The sequence below is a fragment of the Triticum aestivum genome, chromosome 4A, assembly GCF_018294505.1.
Source record: "Triticum aestivum cultivar Chinese Spring chromosome 4A, IWGSC CS RefSeq v2.1, whole genome shotgun sequence".
NCBI lineage: Eukaryota > Viridiplantae > Streptophyta > Magnoliopsida > Poales > Poaceae > Triticum > Triticum aestivum.
This window is the reverse complement of record NC_057803.1, coordinates 650845967-650864657: the sequence shown is the minus strand read 5'-3', so window position 1 is coordinate 650864657 and position 18691 is coordinate 650845967. Positions and strand designations below refer to the sequence as shown.

At 41.1% G+C, this 18691-nt stretch overlaps 1 protein-coding gene and 2 long non-coding RNA genes across 6 annotated transcripts; all 3 read left to right on the top strand.

The window, feature by feature from the left end:
* Nucleotides 1-2185: 2185 nt before the first annotated feature.
* LOC123084196 (two-component response regulator ORR22-like) lies at nt 2186-4103 on the top strand. The gene is made up of 5 exons (XM_044505919.1): nt 2186-2191; nt 2259-2560; nt 2805-3094; nt 3197-3273; nt 3553-4103. Exons 1-5 carry the CDS (start codon nt 2186-2188, stop codon nt 3598-3600), a joined length of 723 nt encoding a protein of 240 aa, XP_044361854.1. The 3' UTR covers nt 3601-4103.
* A 2249-nt stretch (nt 4104-6352) lies between these two features.
* On the top strand, nt 6353-10244 carry LOC123082893 (uncharacterized). Its single transcript, XR_006439144.1, has 4 exons — nt 6353-6906; nt 7108-7213; nt 7313-7402; nt 8424-10244. It is a non-coding gene; the product is annotated as an uncharacterized lncRNA (long non-coding RNA).
* A 650-nt stretch (nt 10245-10894) lies between these two features.
* LOC123087880 (uncharacterized) lies at nt 10895-17602 on the top strand. 4 transcript variants are annotated; one of them, XR_006441553.1, is made up of 9 exons: nt 10895-11114; nt 11193-11327; nt 11953-12157; nt 12777-13602; nt 13683-14084; nt 14481-14608; nt 16230-16304; nt 16621-16711; nt 17300-17602. It is a non-coding gene; the product is annotated as an uncharacterized lncRNA (long non-coding RNA). The 4 variants fall into 4 exon arrangements; XR_006441555.1 differs by lacking the exon at nt 13683-14084 and having other exon boundaries at nt 10896-11114; nt 12777-13524; XR_006441554.1 differs by lacking the exon at nt 13683-14084 and having other exon boundaries at nt 10896-11114.
* The last annotated feature ends 1089 nt before the right edge of the window (nt 17603-18691 follow it).

The following is an 18691-nucleotide window of genomic DNA, read 5'->3' as shown; positions in this document are numbered from 1 at the left end:
TTGAGATATGGAGGTACTATTATTAAAGTCATGCTAGTTGGGTGATTACGAATTTAAAGAATCCTTGTGTTGAAGTTTGTGATTCCCGTATCATGCACGTATGGTGAACCGCTTTGTGATAAAGTTGGAGCACAATTTTATGTATTGAATGTCTTCCTTATGAGTGGCAGTCGGGGACGAGCGATGGTCTTTTCCTACCAATCTATCCCCCTAGGAGCATGCGCGTAGTGCTTTGGTTTTTGATGATTTCTAAATTTTTACAACAAGTATATGAGTTCTTTTGACTAATGTTGAGTCCATGGATTATACGTACCCTTTCACCCCTCCATTATTGCTAGCCTCTCTTGTATCGTGCAACTTTCGCCGGTACCATACACCCACCATATACCTTCCTCAAAACAGCCACCATACCTACCTATTATGGCATTTCCATAGTCATTCCGAGATATATTGCCATGCAACTTTCCACCGTTCCGTTCATATGACACGCATTACTTTTGTCATATTGCTCTTTGCATGATCGTGTAGTTGACATCGTATTTGTGGCAAAGCCACCATCATAATCTTCATACATGTCGCTCTTGATTCATTGCATATCCCGGTATACCGCCGGAGGCATTCACATAGAGTCATATCTTGTTCTAGTTTTGAGTTGTAAATCCATAAAAGTGTGATGATCTCCATTATTAGAGCATTGTTCTAGTGAGGAAAGGATGACGAAGGCTATGATTCCCCCACAAGTCGGGATGAGACTTCGGATTTTACAAAAAGAAAAAAAGGAAAGGCTAAAAGGAAAAAGAATGAGAGAAAAAGAGAGAAGGGACAATGCTACTATCTCTTTTTTCACACTTGTGCTTCAAAATAGCACCATGATCTTCATGATAGAGAGTCTCATATATTGTCACTTTCATATACTAGTGGGAATTTTTCATTGTAGAACTTGGCTTGTATATTCCAATGATGGACTTCCTCAAAATGCCCTAGGTCTTCGTGAGCAAGCAAGTTGGATGCACACCCACTAGTTTTCTTTTGGTGAGCTTTCATATATTTATAGCTCTAGTGCATCTGTTGCATGGCAATCCCTACTCACTCACATTGATATCTATTAATGGGCATCTCCATAGCCCGTTGATACGCCTAGTTGATGTGAGACTATCTTCTCCTTTTTTGTCTTCTCCACAACCACCATTCTATTCCACATATAGTGCTATGTCCATGGCTCATGCTCATGTATTGCGTGAAAGTTGAAAGAGTTTGAGATTATTAAAGTATGAAACAATTGCTTGGCTCGTCATCGGGGTTGTGCATGATTAAATCTCTACTCCTAATGGAGCAGTTGGTAGTCTCCGCCGGTCAATTTTCGTCCCACCATTTTCGTTCGGTTTTTTTTTGTATGTTAACCTTCGTAGATTTTGGGTCGCGCTAACTGCCACACGTGTGGCAGGAAGGGAGACGCACCACACGTCTCTAATGTAAACAGATTGCCATGTCATCGCATGCATGCATGCAGGAATCTTTTTGGATTTTCAGTTTTTAAAATGTTTTATCTCTTAAACGAAAAATCCGATTGAAAATCCGTTTTCACCATTAAATCCCTCGCGATGAGATCTTCGAAACTAGATCCCATGTTGATATGTTTTGATGAAAAAAAATGGATTAAAAGTTGCCATGTCTATTGCATATGAATTGCCATGATGTTTACACTAAAGTTGCCATGATATGTTTCAGCTATTTTCTTCTACATTTAAAAGTAAATTTTGACATTTATAAAACGGGAAATTAAGAAACTAGACTTGCCATGAACCATAAACTAAAACTACCATGATACATGCACGTAAAATTGCCATGGTTCATACAAAAAATAATTTTCATGGTCAAAGTACTGGAGTTGCCATCATCAAAATACCAAAATTGCCATGATCTACAAATTAAAATTGCCACATGGCAACTTTAGTTTAAGCCCTATGGCAACTGCAGTGTAAACATCGTGGCAACTTTTGGCAAAAAAAAATTCGTCAAAACATATCAACATGGGGTCTAGTTTTGAAGATCTCGTCGAGACGGATTTAATGGTGAAAACAGATTTTTAGTTCGCTTTTTTATTTAGGAGATACAACATTTTTAAGCCGAAACCAAAAAAAATTCTGTTGATGTCATCTATTTATACGTGGCAAAATGAATGGTGATGGAGGCGTGTGGGCGATGTGCAAACGCCCACACGTGTGGGCGTTAACATTTCCGTAGATTTTTTTTCGTAGATTTTTTTCGTCCCTCCCCCATCACACGCAGCCAACAAAAAAACCCACACCCAGAAAAAAAAAACAACTCCATCAACCCCACTCCTTTCGATCCCATCGTTCGTTGTCGCCGCCGCCGCGTCTCTCGATCCCATCGATCCCATATATCGTTGCCAGCGCCGCCGCCGCCGTCCGAGGGGGAGACGCCGGCACGCCGCCGCCGCCGCCTCCACAAGGCAGGGCGGTTTGAATCCCGCTGCCGCCGAACTCCGGGAAACGCCCGACGGCGTACCCTGGAAGGCCTGGATCAAGGAGGAGCACAGGTATACCCCGGCCTCTTCTCGTCTAGGGTTCGCCGCCTCGGGCGCCCCCAACGTTACTCCTCTGCTGCCCCTCCCCCTCTACCTGCCTCCTATACCTCTCCCTTCGGTCACTCTATGGGAGATCAAGCGCGAGTAGCCAGCCGATGAGCCGCCTCGTTTCCCAGCGTAACCTCGTCGCCGCCGCGGCCACGCTCGTTTCCAGGTGAACACCAGGAACATGTTAACTTATTTTGCACGTCGTCAGGAGGAAGTTCAGCAACCGTGAGCCGAACAAAAACCATGATCTCTGCAAGGAGATCAGCAAGCCGCCGAGCGCCGACTTGTACCACCAGCTCGGCCAGGCGACCTGTGACAGCCACAGGTCGTGTGACCAGAGCAACAGGGCCGGCAAGAAGAGGAAGGAGCCGCACAGCGAGGAGGAAGACGACGGCGAGGACAACGACGCCGCCGCCGGGTCGAAGAAGCCGAGGGTGCTGTGGTCAGTGGAGCTGCACCGGAAGTTCGTCGCCGCCGTAAACCAGCTCGGGATCAACAGTAAGAAAGAAAAAACACCTCCCCACGTTGCCTCTTGATTTATGTTGAATGTTCTTGCAGACCCATTTATGCTTGTGTCCTTTCTCTTGCTGCTGTTCGCAGAGGCTGTACCCAAACGATTACTCGAGCTTATGAACATGGAGAAGCTCACCAGGGAAAATGTTGCGAGTCATCTGCAGGTATGGCGACATGGCATTTACTTCCATCATCGCCTTTACCTGTGTTATCTCTTTCATTGATCAGCATGTGGTGCACAGGAAGGAAAACTTTTACAGAACTTTTGGTAAAATTATCTGCAAATGGCCTTATTTTCCTGTGTCGAATTAAGAGGGCCAACTTTTGAACATTTACATAAAAAAAGATATTCATATACAGAGTCCTTATCCCCTTACTGTATTTGGTATCGACACACCTATTAGTTGCAGAGTAGAGCTTAATTTGATATTATGGTGTTGCAGAGCAGAGCTCTTTTAACAAATAAGTTAACATGTTCCTGGTGTTCGTGAATACCAGCCGATGATCCCCCGCCACGCTCGCTTCCAGGTGACCCACCTCTCACCTGTGCTTCGTTTTTTTTTTGGTGGTGATCTGATTCCGTCATAAGCTTGTCATCCTGCTCCAAGGCGGCGGGGCGATTTCAGGCGCGATCTGGGATGGTAGCTATCAGGGTTCCGACTTCCGAGGGGATCCTGAGACTGATTTGCTACTCCTTGATTCCGCACTAAACACGGACCATTTGGTGGTTACTAACAGGTTTTTGGCGATGCGCAGGTGGCTGCACACGCCAGCATTTGCAATTGTGAGGTCTCTGGTCAAGCCCATGGTAAATGCAGAATTTCGGCAAGATGGCCGGGATTTTGTTTATCTGCTTGTATGCGTTGTTTTAAATCGGTCCTGCGTGATAGCTTTGTCATAGACAAGCTTCAGGACTGTCTCTGTCCATGGGGTTACTGATTACTGCTTGTGCTGTTTAAGAGCGACACACAGGAATAAGATTATTTGTACTTCATTCATGTGAAGTTCCTATTGGGCAAAGTGGGCAAGATGTGTTTGAATAATATCGTGACTTGACCCCTTTGTAGTACACAGCAATCTCATGCGTTTGTCCTCCAGCTACAATGTTCAAATACTCAAAATTTAAAAAAAAAAATACAGAACCTGGAATTGAATTGTTGAAACATGGAATCATTCTGCTTCGTAGTTTAATCTATGACCATCACATTCCCCACCAACTGATGTAGTAAGTTCAGTGCAGGGAAGATGGATAATGTCCTTTAATTGGCGATAAATTTATCAAAGTTGCTCAGGTTTAGGGATATGAAATAAATGTATTGATGTTTTGGGGTGCCTCTCTTTAGATTTCCATGATACAGTGCTATGAGTGTAATTTTCTATCAACTTCTCTCTCATCTCAAAATACATTTTTTTCTTCGAAAAGAGCTCAAAATACAAAGACCGTCTTTTCCTTGTTTAAACTTTACTGGTATTGTCGTGCGTGTATTAGCTATGAAGTTTGTTCTCAAACAATATGTAATATTTTTGTGTTGCAACCATTTTTGGAGAGTTTATCTATATGCCCAAAGCATGTACTTCACAACCCACTTGGAGCTCCAGAGAGGTATGTGTTATTTTCTTGTACTATTTTTGGCTGCCCGTTGTTTTGAATCTTCTGTTTCAAAATTAACTCAACTAGAAAACAATGAGTTGGGGCATGGCAGGCAGGGGAGCGTCACCAGGGAGACGGAAATGTATTGTGGGAAAAAGGACAGAGATCCCCGAGCATTTGCGACAGGGGATGGAGCGGCGGCTGCGTCGACCCGACAAGTTGCAAGTGGATGGAGCGGTGGCTGCGCGGACATGCTACTGGAGGTGCCGGTATGCACCCTCATTTTGATCCTAGGAGGATCCTCGCCCTGTCCTGGCCTCAAGGGTGCTCATCTACTTGGTATCGTGCTCTGCAGTCAGAACGATGCGCTAATGCAGGTTTGATTTTTTACTTATTCCTTTTTCCTATGCATATCCCTGAATTTTGCGAGCCATGCTTTAAATGATGCTATGTTTGCCATTGTGCCATGTATAATGACTCTTATTGACGCACTGATGCAAGAAACAAACTAATACAGAGAGAGTACAAGTTTATTGCACTAATCTATATATGCCCTGCAGTACCTCTGTTTGGCGAAAGGCAAAGATTGATAAATTTTGTAGCTTTTTGTTCCCGGTTTTTCCCATCGAAATTATGGATTTAGAAGCTAATCATGGATTGTTTCAATTGCCTGCTATATTATGGATTTGCAATGAGCACAAGCCTGCAAAGAAAAGCCGTTGCCGCTGATGACATAACACTGTGGCTGAGATTTTTGATTATGTTAGTACAGACTAATATTACGTCGCAACAAGAATGTATAGAGCTCTAGAGCTCTGTGGATCCTTCTCTTCACAAAAGGTGAGGTGTAGAGTTCATGATTTGTGCTTATTAAAAACCGAAGAAAAGGAACGAGTTGCTTGATATGTTGACAGGTTGTAACAAAAACATGCTTACAGTTCTAACATGAATTTGATTGAACTGGGAGCTGTGACATGCAAATGTTTTATGGTTGATGGTTCTGTACCATCAATAATTTGTATAGAGTCTCTGGTTTCATCTTCTTTGATTATATATTTTCTGGTAAGAATTTAAACGCACTATGCACCTGTTATTTTATTGTAGTTCCATTTTTTGTCAAATTTATAAATTTTCTATCAGTAGTAACATAGACGTATATTCTTACTCTATTTTGGATTTTTGTTCACCCCAAAATGCAATATAGATCTGCCATTGACATTTTTTTGGAGCACTGGATGAACATTTGCTGAGATGCTGATATGAGAAGCCTTTGTTTCCTCATAAAATGTTTCCCATCGGTTAAACTTATTGGATGCATGCAGTGGGCCGTTGGTTCCACGAGCGTATACGGGGGAGTTACATCGCACGCACAAGGTCAGTTGCACATCTCCCTTTCCTCCTCTGCTAAATTTTTTTCCTTCTTAAAAAAAACCCATATCTGAATGTTGTATATTGTAATTTGCAGCTCGTTCTTGTCTTACTCGATGACCATTGTTTGACCAGGATCTATATCAAGAGTTAGAGAGTTTGTACGAGATTTGTTATCAGGATCTTGCCGGTGACTGCTTGAACTCAAGTTTGAAAGGATATGTCATGTTGAAGTAAACGAAAAATTGCGACCCATTTTTCTTATTGCAGATATGAGATCATAATTTGGTTCAAATTTTGCATCTTTTATAGCTGTAGATTGATAACAAAAATACTTTTCACATTTAATCATGTAATAGGATATATAAATGATTAGAAAAAAATAGAGTCATGGATGTTTCCCTGTTTGCCTTGTATCAGAAGTTCAGAACTAATACTTGCTCATGCCTTATAATTGTAAGCTCGCAGTATAATTATTCACTTGTCTTAACTTGTCCCATATATTAAAAGCAAGAGAGGTTTATCGTGACAAAGTTAAAACATTGTCCCAACTGACCAGTAAATCCCATGTAATCCCTTGGTGCAGGCACTTTGGCACACCCAATGAACACTCATTCTTCTCGCTGTTGTTCTTTGATATTTATTTTGATGCATGATATGATGTCTTGTGAGTAGTGACAACTTCCTGACATGTGAAATACTCATCTAATTTGTTTTTCCTCGTCTAATCTGCAGGAGTAGGAATAGTTACTTCCTGCTGCGGTTCTATGACAGCTCTCATTATACATGTTTTATCACCACCAGTGGCTATGAACATCAGTAGTAACACCATCATTGGGTATGCACACAAGTTTTATATTCTTTCTTGAAGTTTGCACAGGCTGGGTTTGGATTATATTAATTGCCGTCTATCGGATACATTAGCCCGACCGGTCTGTACAGCGATTGCATTCTATACCAGAGGCTGCAACACCATGTTTTTCTTTTTTTGTATCACGTGCATCCTCAAGTAGTAATATAAGTCTTGCTTACCCTGCAGTACGTTCCCTTGTTTGGAGAGATGGAATATGATCCGAGCTGCCAGTACGCGTTTCTAGCAATAGAAGAACATTGGGGCACTTGCGAAAGACATAGGTGAAGTCAAGGTATGCCGCGGGGTTGTTGTTTGTCTATGCTTGCCTATTTCTCCAAGACATTAATTTTTCTGTTTTGGTGGATTTACTAAACTGTTCGCATTATATAAGGTAAATTTTCGTTAGAAATAAAATGCAATATGGATTGATGAAGTTCCTTCAACCGAGTAGTGAAGTGGGGATTTTCAGGTGCGCTCCAAGGTACTAACATTGCAACTAGATAGTTAACATTCATATTCGGTCTTTGTTCGTTTTTGGTGCAGAGGCAGCAGTGAGATACCTTTGTTTTGTAATTATAAAATTGTGCAAAATTAGGGAGAACTAGTCGTCAACCCGTGCATCCGCACGGGCTAGTCTTTCCTAAATAAGCTAAATATATACATACTAATGCATTTATTAGATAAAAAAATTCAGAGATATAAAATATAAAAATACAACATTGACCACTTATTTTGTTGGAAACATGCAAATTTATGATTGCTAATATAGGCAAAGAAAATTTTTCTTTTTCTTTTATAAATGCTAACAAATAGATCCAAATTCAGAGGTACACCAAATCATAAAATGTGATGTAGCAATAACTTAAAAACTTTCGATGGCATGTCATTTTTGGCTCATTCAGCTCGGTTATTGCCTTACTTTTTTGCTTCAAAACTACGGCTTGTGTGTAAACAGCTGACAGAATTGTTGTGCACATATATTTTATTTCTGAGCTTGAACGACTGAAAATCTTGAAGAGATTACAAACTTTGAAAATCATAGAAACTACAGGTAATTCTTGGATTTGTTATTCATAGATCTCATCTTCCATTTATGCCACTACCAAGATTGGAGCTTCATATATGAGCTTTCAGATCCAATTATTCATTACTCAGTGCCCTGAATAGTATGTGAGAAGGTAGTCAAACTCGTCTCAGCTGGCATATTAAACTAAAAAAAATGATGCTAATGCGTGTGCCATCTAGTAAATGGCCCAAAAAGACAACGTAAGAGGTCACACAATGTCAGCATCACCAGTTCATTTGTTGTAGTTTAAAGATATCCTCAGATTTCACTGTGGAATAGGAAAATCGCGTTCCTAAGAAAATTACCAGGTGACCCCCTACATGCATAAGAAACGTTCTTCACTAATTTATTCACCATCTGAAATAGTACTGAAGCAGACTGTTGAAATATAAATGGTTCAGAAAAATAAATATTTTTTTTAACATATTGTTACCAGCGGTGCTGGCTTGGTATCAAATAGCAAGGAAGAAAAGATGGCAGCATGCACTTGAGGAGAGATGGGCGGCCACTGAATTAGAGGGTGCCCAATGACCAGAATTAAAAGATCAATTCTGGTATTTCTTTCAGCAGCTGAATCGAGGAGAATAACCGAGACTGGATGAAAAAAGCAGCATGGACGGAGGAAAGGCTGTGTACATTCTAATTATTTAGAAATAAACTAACGGAACTTACTAATGGAGCTCGGAATAATGGTTCACATGAAAGCCATAGATAACTTACATTGTTTGTTGCCGCTCAAGATATATATAGTACAGAATGTCTCCCCTTGATGCACTAATGTTAGTAAATGATGATAATACCTTCAGATTGCTTAGAAACATTGGTCTGGTAGAAAGGCAAGTATGACTATGCAAATACTATGATTTATGTAAATACTATGTAACAGACACTAAGCAATTTCTGACCAAAGAAGGGAAAGCACCTGACCAAAGATGGGCGGCCACTGAATTTGTTTCTCTGCAGATTATGCAATGTCAGGGAAGCAGTGTTTTACCCGAGAGAAGAAACCGTTGAATGCCTTCTATCGTCCCTTGCAAGAAAAAAAGAGAATACCTTATCTCCATTATAACACTGGAACACCAGAAATATTTTCACTCTGAAGATGGAAACCAATCTAGCGAGGCATGAGATGTACTATATATAAGAAGGCCTTTCCCTCTAAACAAATTCCAAGAGTGAGTACTTCATCACAAATATATGTGCTCCATATAATCAGCACAACATCAAGGAGTTGGAGGCTGGTGCACAAATTCTCCTCCAATTCTACCTTGCAACCCTGGTACAAAAGAACAAATAGCAACCAATTCAGAGTTAACCATCAGATCATAGCAACTAACTAACAAATCAGAGTACGTTATGAGAGGAGAAGCCTCATTGTGGATCAGCAATCTAGCGGCAAGAAAAAGCCTGACACAACCAACACTGTAGTCACTCGATGTAGAGGCTACGCATATTGCGTTATCTAAGAACCGAATGTGCAAAAGCTGATCGCAAAGCCACAAACAGAACCTCGTGACATCAGCAACAACATCATTGGCGCTAGCCGATGCCAATTGGATAATCTGAAAATCAAATGAGATACCTTCGGGGATGATGGATCGATACATGTTGGTGGGATGATAAATCTACAAGTTGTGTGGAGAAGAAACAACTGCATCTATAGAAAATTCCATCCACCAAAAGAAGAAGATGCAATTGTGTTCTTCTGATTGTAGGGATCAATCCGATCCACTGAGAATTCTATCATGAATTCAATTGAGTGTAAAACCGCGCATCAGCACATGCATCCTTGTGTCACCGTCGAGTGCCAACAAACCGCACGCTCGCCGGTGCACTCCGCAAACTCCGCTGCCTCCGGAGTAGAAGACCCCTGTTCGATCTCCAATCTGGGCACTATACGTAGACATGAGTTTACATACAGCTCTTAGTCTGTCCTAGAAGCTAGCTCTGCATGCAGGAGGGATGGGGGAGAGCAGCGGAGGAAAGGGGTCTTGGATTGATCTTATAAGAGTTTTACGCCTGATCTTAGAAGGTTTGCAAGGAAAAGGCTTGCGTGTGTTTTTTTGGCAGACCGTAGAGGAGTTCGGCCAGGAAAAGCCTCACCTGTGGGATAGTTGGCAAGGACTCCTCGTTAACGGCGGAGAGCGGGGCAGGCATTACGGGGGACTCCTCCTTAACGGTCTATGAGGAAGTATGGTGTGAAGGAGAGAGGGTGTCATGGTGAAAGTGAGGCGGACGTCACCCACTACGGCGGGAAACAGAGCAGATAGGGGAGGGTCCGATGAGAAAAGGAGAGGGTGTGTCGTGGTGGTGGGGTTTTGCGTTGGTTTCACATGTTGAAAATAACATCACGAATAGTCTAGATAACAACATTTCTTTCTTACATATGGGCCGGATTTGGGGACCCGGACTATCAAGACGGTTGTAGTAGCCCGTTTGATGTCCGAACACATTCGGACGTATGAGGAAAAAAATAAGCTTATACGTTGAATGCAACTTTAATTGTTTCTCTGATTCATTTATATGCATTGTTGTCTGTAGCAGCCCGTAGCAACGCATGAGCATTTTACTATTGTTTTTGCATGATGGATATGAGTTGAGAAAACAGTTTTTATTATACTTGCTCAAGCATCGTACGAATGAAGAAAAAACTTTCTTGATATTGTGCGAGAATTTCTTAAGCGCATCAAGTAGATTTGAATAATTTGTAATATATTTTTAGTTGAATCATCGATTTATGTGTATACATCGTCAATTTGCCTTTTTGTTATCAGTTTACATTACAAGTGAAGTAGACTTCAATTATTATACAATTGTGTTCATGCTATATTGTTTCTTTCTGTGATATTTTCCATGGATTATTTTATAAACCTTTAGCAATATATTTCAGAAGCCCGTGGCAACGCACGGGCATACTACTAGTCTCTACTGCTTCAGGTGGACGAGGACGAGCCCTCCCTCATGGCTGCTGCGGCTGCCTACTCCCTTGGTCACCACGCCCCTCCCGTGCCTGGGGTCTCCTTTCTCTCCCGCAGCGGCCGCAGTAGGCGCGTGTGGCTAGAAGGGTTGAGGGAGCGAGGTCGGTGCCCTCAGGGCGGACGCGGCCGGAGGTCGACGACGAGCAAGGGTAAGCGTTAGTGGCGGCCTGAGTCTACCCCGCATCTTTATCGCCGAACTCATCTTAGGTCTGTTGCTGGGGCTAAAGGGCACGGCGGCGGCAGGTGGCTGCTGTAGCAGAACCAGCCATCTTCCCGATCCAGGCTGCCCAGGCAGGTTCCAGCCGGGCATCCGCTGGCCACGCGCATAAATGTATCAGGAATGAGCCGGCCGTTCTACAGTTGTAAGTTTGTTTCTGCTCCCTCATACTGTCGCTTAAGTTGTGCAGTTTTCAGAATTAGTTGAATAGCTCATGTAATTGATGGGTGCATGTGTGGTCTCGATTGATGCATGCGTGGTGTTTGATAATCTGGTATGAGTACATCTTTCTGAATTTAGAGTGAAGTATACATTCGAGTTCTGATGAGAAAGTGTAGTTTGTTCAGAGCTACCAGACACCAGTGAGAAGTATGCATTCAGGTTCCGGTGGAGAAGATCACATGGCAAACTGATATGTGTACACATTGGTTCTACAACTGATATGTGTGCTCGTATGATTAAGATAAATGCCATGTGTTGTGGCAATGAAGAAAAGAAAAGGAGAGTTGCCAGAACTAGGACATGACACAATTGGAATCTGTCAGTTCTGAACTGAATATTTTGTGCACATTGCAGCAGAGAAATTGGGGTAGTTTACAGTTTTATGATCTGTATAGTGAGCTCTAAGGGTAACAAGACCTTATTTTCTTTATGGAATTTGGTGTCTCATCTCAAATATGTGTGCCTCTACGATGTAAATATCTGGAGATGTGTACTTCTGGAATATTATAACTCGAAGTGAATTCTCATTTCACTTCTTGCTTATTTAGTGGAATATAATCGGACGAAGAGCGGAGGAAAGTGGACCATGAACAATGGCGTGGCTCCGTAATGTGGGACACCTCGCCATTGAGGCGAGCGGCGGCTGCATATCCCACACCACACTTACCATCTGCACGGGGGCCATGGCCAAGCGATGAATTTTGCTCTGCACCTGGTTGGGAGCTTCTGCCTTGGCCTGTTCTTGACCAGCGGGTATGTCACTTGTACTCCTTGTACTCCACTTCACAGTATAGGAATCCTATATATATATATATATATATATATATATATATATATATATATATATATATATATATATATATATATATATATATATATATATATATATATATATATATATATATATATATATAGGGAAAATCCATCCTACCACCCGGTGGTAGTTACCCCACATGTCTCATATACTACCATGTGGTACTATATATACTATTTTATTATTTTAAATATGTTCATATACTATATTTAAGATATTTCAAAGCAAGTTACATGAAAAAATTGCATATGAGCCCATAGTTTTTGTTATATTTGTAAAATACGTACATATTTGTACGTAAAAATGAGCATACTCAAAAAATGATACATACTACCTAAAAATTAATATATATACTACCTAATCATTGTTATATACTACATACTACACGTACATACTCTCGGTTTCGATAGATACTACATACAACATACAAAACGCAAGTGGTGGTAACTACCACTGCTTGTAGGAAACATTTATATATATATATATATACTCTAGCATATTTAATCATGGAATACAGGAATATGTACTAATTGATTGGGACTTTCCTCTACTTCACAGGATGTGAACATTGTCCGAGGTTGCCAAACCAGATGAAAGAACAGGGAAAGACATTGAGCTCACTGCCAAAGATTGTTATTCTGCGAAGATATATCTCATCTCTAATTATAGTATTTCGTAGTGTCATGCTGATTATTATAGTTCGTCTTTGGCCTTGCACCGTGGTTGTGGTAATATTTGTTGTTTTTTCCTACCTGTACAGTTTAGGTCAGGTTTGATCATCTCCCCAGTACCCCATGCTTGGCTCCCTTAATGTTCATATTCCACATTTCCTTTTTCACTAACCAGTCTCTCCAGTCTGACCTATGCGTTTGTGTTAATGTGTCAACAAACTTACTTTATTTGAAAACTAGACATTGCATTTCAAAATTCGTTACAGTATAAAGAACAAGAAATCCATCATTGCAAAGATGACAAATATATAACAAAAGCATGCACTGAACTATTCCGATTGTTTTTTTTAGAATAACAAACTCATGAGTTGGTTCAGGTAGATATGCGACTATGTCATCGACATCGATATAACAATATATATTCATTGGTCCATTTCAAACAATCAGAATATATACTTATGTGAAGCAGAGAGGGCACCATGGCGAAGGTGAGGTGGGCATCATCCAGTTTTAAAGGGGAGGGCTCCAGCAAGAAATGTACCGCTATGGCGAGAAACCGAGCTGGAAAGGGAGCGTCCAGCAGAAAAATGGCAGGGTGCGTCAGGGGGTGGCATTTTGCAGAATGGTCTGGGGAGGTTCGCAACATTGTCTACTCATCTGATGGGAAAATCTCTATCTGTTGCGTATCGTGTGACTATGGAACTGATGCAGAGGTGCCCTTCTTTGCTTGGGAGTTTGAATCCGGTTTGGCTCTCACCAATCTTGCCTGCTCAGTTTTTGAGTGTATAACCAGTTTGTAGGTCCTACTATTTGATCAGTGGATGCGACTGATGGGGGCATGGAGATGATGGCGAGGCATCGTGCTGTGGTGGCGGTGATGAAGGTAACCTCGTCGATGGTGGCGGCGACGGGTGGCTGTTGACGAAAGCGATTCGGGGATGGGGGATGTGGAGTGGCAAGGGATGGAGGCGTAGAACTGCAGCCAGGGAGACGGAGTGGCGGCAAGATTGGACGAGCTCGCCTGCGGAGTGCGTGGGCAAGATTTCCTTTCTGGGTCAAACGAGGGCTTCCTTCTGTGTGTATGTGTTTGTGTGTGTGTGCGCGCACACATGCGTGAGTTCACACTGATATTCCACTAAGTACAGCACATGCTTAACTGAAATTCTAGACAAAAGTTCACATCCGGTTGGTACAAGTAAGAAGCTCATTTCTAATTTATCAGGTGGCATAAATAGACCATAAAATTATCTTCATTTATAGTGCTAAAGATATGCCAATACATTTTCTTACGTTTAGGGTCCTAAACCTGTTGAATGAATTCTATATACAAGACTTACAGTTGTCCTTCTATAAATTAAGACTGAATTTGCTAATCTTTGTTGTATTGCTATTGATGAGTCTATAATTGTCAACCTTGACAGTAACAAAACTCAACATAGTTTTATCTCTTAGTGTGAGCAAATAAGATTTTTTAAGAGCTTTCCTTTGGAATATTTTTCTATTACAGAAGTTGATGCTCGATATTTTTATCCATTCCTGATATCATTTCTTGATCTACTACATCATTAACAAGAGCTTGGGATTGCTTCAGGGATTCTACGGATGTTCTCCCATAACCTCTTGAAGTGATGCAATGCGACGATCTTCAACCATGAAAATGAAACTGCCAGCATGGACGGAAACTGCCAGCATGGACGGCCTACTCCTATGATCTCACAGGTACCAAAATGCAGCTCGTAAATCTCTTTTTAAGAATTGGGTCTTGATGTCCTTACATTTAGCTACTCCTGTATAGCTTTTAGGTTTAAGATTTTTTTTCTCTTGGTAGATTTTGTTTTTTGTTTTGCTCACCTTGTAATCAACTCTATATTTGATGGTTTAGAAATCAGTTTAGGTGCCTTGAAATGAATTCGGTTTAACTCTGCAATTAACCATCAATAATATACTGTTCTGATTGTGCTTAATAATATAGCTTGTTGTGTCAAGGAGCATGTGGTGAGGGAGAGAGAGAAAGGGAGAATGGAAGCCAAGTGATAGACAAAGAAAACGGAGGATAGGAGACCGACAATAACTTGTGTTCTCTTACTAACGCTTTATTTATTGAAGACACGTACCAATGCACGGGTATTTGTCGCTGTATGACAAAAACCAGATGCCATCATGCTTAACACATATTACTGAATTAAAAGAATAATTTGATCATTGTGTCTATATTTTATTATTCTGTTTCAACTGGCGTTTGGCTTCAACCCGTAGCAATGCACGAGCATCGTCCATCCAGGCGGCACTCCCTCTAGCGTTGCCCACCTAGGCGGCGCTCGATGGCTGGATCGCATGCAATGGTGCTTGCAGGTTCCCCGATGCAGTGTGCAATGGCGGGCGCCTGTAGGTTCCCCGATGCAATGCTTGCTCGTGCCGCCCCTCTGACGCTAGGCACGGCGGCGCTCCACCCATGTGTTATGGCGCCATGCAGAGGACGTGGCGGGGGAGGATGCCCTGGCCGGCCTCGGTGGCTATACCAACACCTCTTTGTTTGAAATGGAGTAGCACCCACAAATTTTGTGTCCGTTTGGGTCAATGCATTAGAGTTGGCCTAAAATAGTGCATGTGACCAAGGGAGGAATTTAGGGTGGCATGGGTGAGACGCTTGGCTAATGGAGCTGCTCATCTGCTAGCGAACCATGGTTGTGCAAATAAGTTATGTAAAACTTGGGTTAGGTACCTGCCGGATTGTATGCGTCATTTTTTGGACTCCGGTTGTGCTGAGATGAATGAATAAAACATGAACTCATTCCGACTAAAAAAATCAATTTTTTTAGTTGTCAATAACATTGTTATGTTTGATACTAAGATGTCAGTTAGCTGATTGTCCAAAAAGAAGATGAGTTAGCTGAGATGGCATTGTTCTGCGAGTAGCATCTTAATTTTAGTTGTTTATCAAAAGCCCGTGGCAACGCACGGGCGTTCTACTAGGATTAAAATTTCATAACTTACCACCATTTCTTAAAAGTAGAACTGGGCAGCATTAGCCAACCACATGGGAGAATGTTTCAAACAAATAATTAAACTGACAGTAGCTACCGAATTGGGATTACTAGCACGCTGAGGATAAACACTTTACATGTTGTGACCCCTACTTTTATTTAGTTCTTCCACGCTTTAGTTCTTGCAATGAGGGATCCATGTTCTGTTTTAGAAAGAATGCAAAAATCTGGGCCACTGTGATACTTCATCATTTTGTCATGTTGTTTTGCTGCAAGGAAATATATACATCAATTTGCCTTGCATTTTAACGTGCTTGCTCCTGTTTTTTATGCATTTTTATTCTGTTAATTTATAGGTTCTTGCTTACAGTGGGAATGATGAGGCTAACAAGTTTTTCCTTGGAGGTGAGATGTCACTTGACAACACGAAGGTAACTGTCTGGAAATTCGGGACCAGTTAGAACTAAAATCATATGAGTTTATCAGTCTAGCTAATAGTTCATTTTATGCTAATGGTTTAGCATGGCTGAGTCATATGTGTTTACTTCACTAATTAATAAGAATTATTTTCTCTTGCCAGCTTCAGCTGCAGCAGCGTCTTGCCTGCGTCATATATTTTGTATTATGTTTTTGTGGGCATGGTACTGAACTTTGGCATCGATGGATAGAATTTCGTCCAAACTATAATGTTGTTGTTCAAGTGTAGGATAATTCGTTTTGATGTCTCTGTTGTGTGTGCGCGTGCAGGTGCCAAAGGCGTCTGATAGAACCCAGGTGAAGGTGAAGGAGGTTTGGCTCTCAGACATGCGTAACAGTCGATGATAACGACGTGCAGACTGTAAGTTATGTTTCTCCCTATTTGATTCAAGCTTGAAATATTCATAGATGCTACACTTTATTCAGTAAATGAACAAAAAAGGTGGCACTGATCTTTTAGTCAGTTTTCTGTCAATGACCATAACTTCTGGGGTAACAAGAGTAGCACATTTTGCCAACATTTTCAGGTTTGTATGAATAAGGATGAAGTAGTATTTCATGGGTTATCCCTGATTTCCCCTCTTAGGTGAATATCTAAGCTAAAGATAGTTGGTTGTGTAATTTAGATATCACCTTAGCAACCGCCAACGTACATCTGCTGTTGTTGTTGATTTATTATTATTACTGGTTTCTCATACATAGACAACAACAATTCTAGAATATCATCATCCAATTCTGAGCATATAGGTTTTAGTACTGTCTCTACTTGTGTGCTGGTTGCCTAATACCATCTACCAAAATGTAGTTAGTAGTTACCTGTGTGACATAATTGCCTTGTTGATGCCGACTGATTTGTGATAATTTGTAGTAGAATGTCCAGTAAACACATAGACATGTATAAGGTGGCATATGTATTTCTTACCTATTTTCTTTATTTTATCATTATAAGGAAAGTATGGATCCCAAGTTCAAAGCCATATCCAATTAGTTTGTCTCTCAAAAAAAATACAACAAATGCTAAAGGATGATTTACCCATGGAGGCATGGACCGAGATTGCTTTAATTTGGTCGTACGGAAGATTATGTTTGATGACATCCAAATGGCACAAAAAACAAAACAATTGATAGACAAACATTATCTCGACATGAAATTTTGGGTATGTTTTTAATTCATTATATATTTTTTCTATATTCTAATTTTTTAATCACCTTTCCAACCAATTATTTCATATACTGATTTTTAATTGTTTTGGCTGGATACTTGCTTGCTGGTGGCTGGTGCCCTGCAGGGACCAGGTGGTGCCGTCGGCCGCGGCGCCGCCGCCACCGTTCGTTGCAGCAGCTAGGCCGGGAGTAGCCGAGCAGGGGAGAAGCATAATTGTTTTCTATATTCTGCTCCTCCCACCGACCAGTTGAGGGTTGGAGTCATCGGACAGCGCCGTCAGGCGTCAGCTAAGTTAAAGAATTGAGAATTGGACGACTGGCCGGTTCGTACGGCTGCTCTTAGTGCTCTGCCGATTTGGCCTTCGGATTGTTGCCTGCTTAACTGCTTGTGGGATGTATAAGCACAAAAAACAGTTCAAAAAATTACAAATGAAATATAATATTTCAAAAAAATGTTCATCACCATAAAAATGATAATTTTTTAAAAATATTCTCAAATTTTTATTTAAAATACACCTCATAATAAAAATATTTGTGCTTTCTGAACAACCAAAAAAAAATACTTTCATCTGATGAAATGAAAGTGCGTAGCTGAAATAGGTATGACGAACATTGTTAGGGTACGACCAAATTTCATGGTCCAAAAAAATCATAGTTAAAAAAGGCGCGCCTAGGTTCTAGGCGTTGGCAAATACTCAGTGTAATCTTATTTTTGACATTTGCAAATGTAGGACTAAAAAGTGTTGAATAATGGCACATGGAGCAGGTTTTAATTTTTTGCCCCGAGATCTCCACTCGTCTCCTTTCATTCGTTTTTTCTTTCCTTTTCCTGGTCGCTGGGGGTCAAAGGGTATGCAAAACTTAATTAGGCACCGTAGAGTTGGCTGTGCGATAGATGCAAAACTTAATTAGGCACTGTAAAGTTGGCTGTGCGATAGGGGAAATGACTTTGATGCTTAGCTCGGACGTTTGCTTAGTATGCTTAGAGTTGGCTGTTTGCTTAGTATGCTTAGGGATTGATGTGGTTCATGTCTTGTCTGTACCGCCCTGTTTCGGTGTTACGTTGATTTTCCATCAGACATGTCGAGCTGTTGTCGCTGGTTTATGATGCATTGGCTTGCTGTAGGCTGGGTGCACAAGATTTTGTAGACCAAAACATGTCAAAATTTAATTCGGA

Excerpts from the sequence above, each read along its gene's own strand:
- LOC123084196 (XM_044505919.1), top strand. Across the intron at positions 2,561-2,804 it reads TGGATCAAGGAGGAGCACAG|GAGGAAGTTCAGCAACCGTG; the intron begins GTATACCCCGGC and ends GCACGTCGTCAG. Across the intron at positions 3,095-3,196 it reads AAACCAGCTCGGGATCAACA|AGGCTGTACCCAAACGATTA; the intron begins GTAAGAAAGAAA and ends TGCTGTTCGCAG.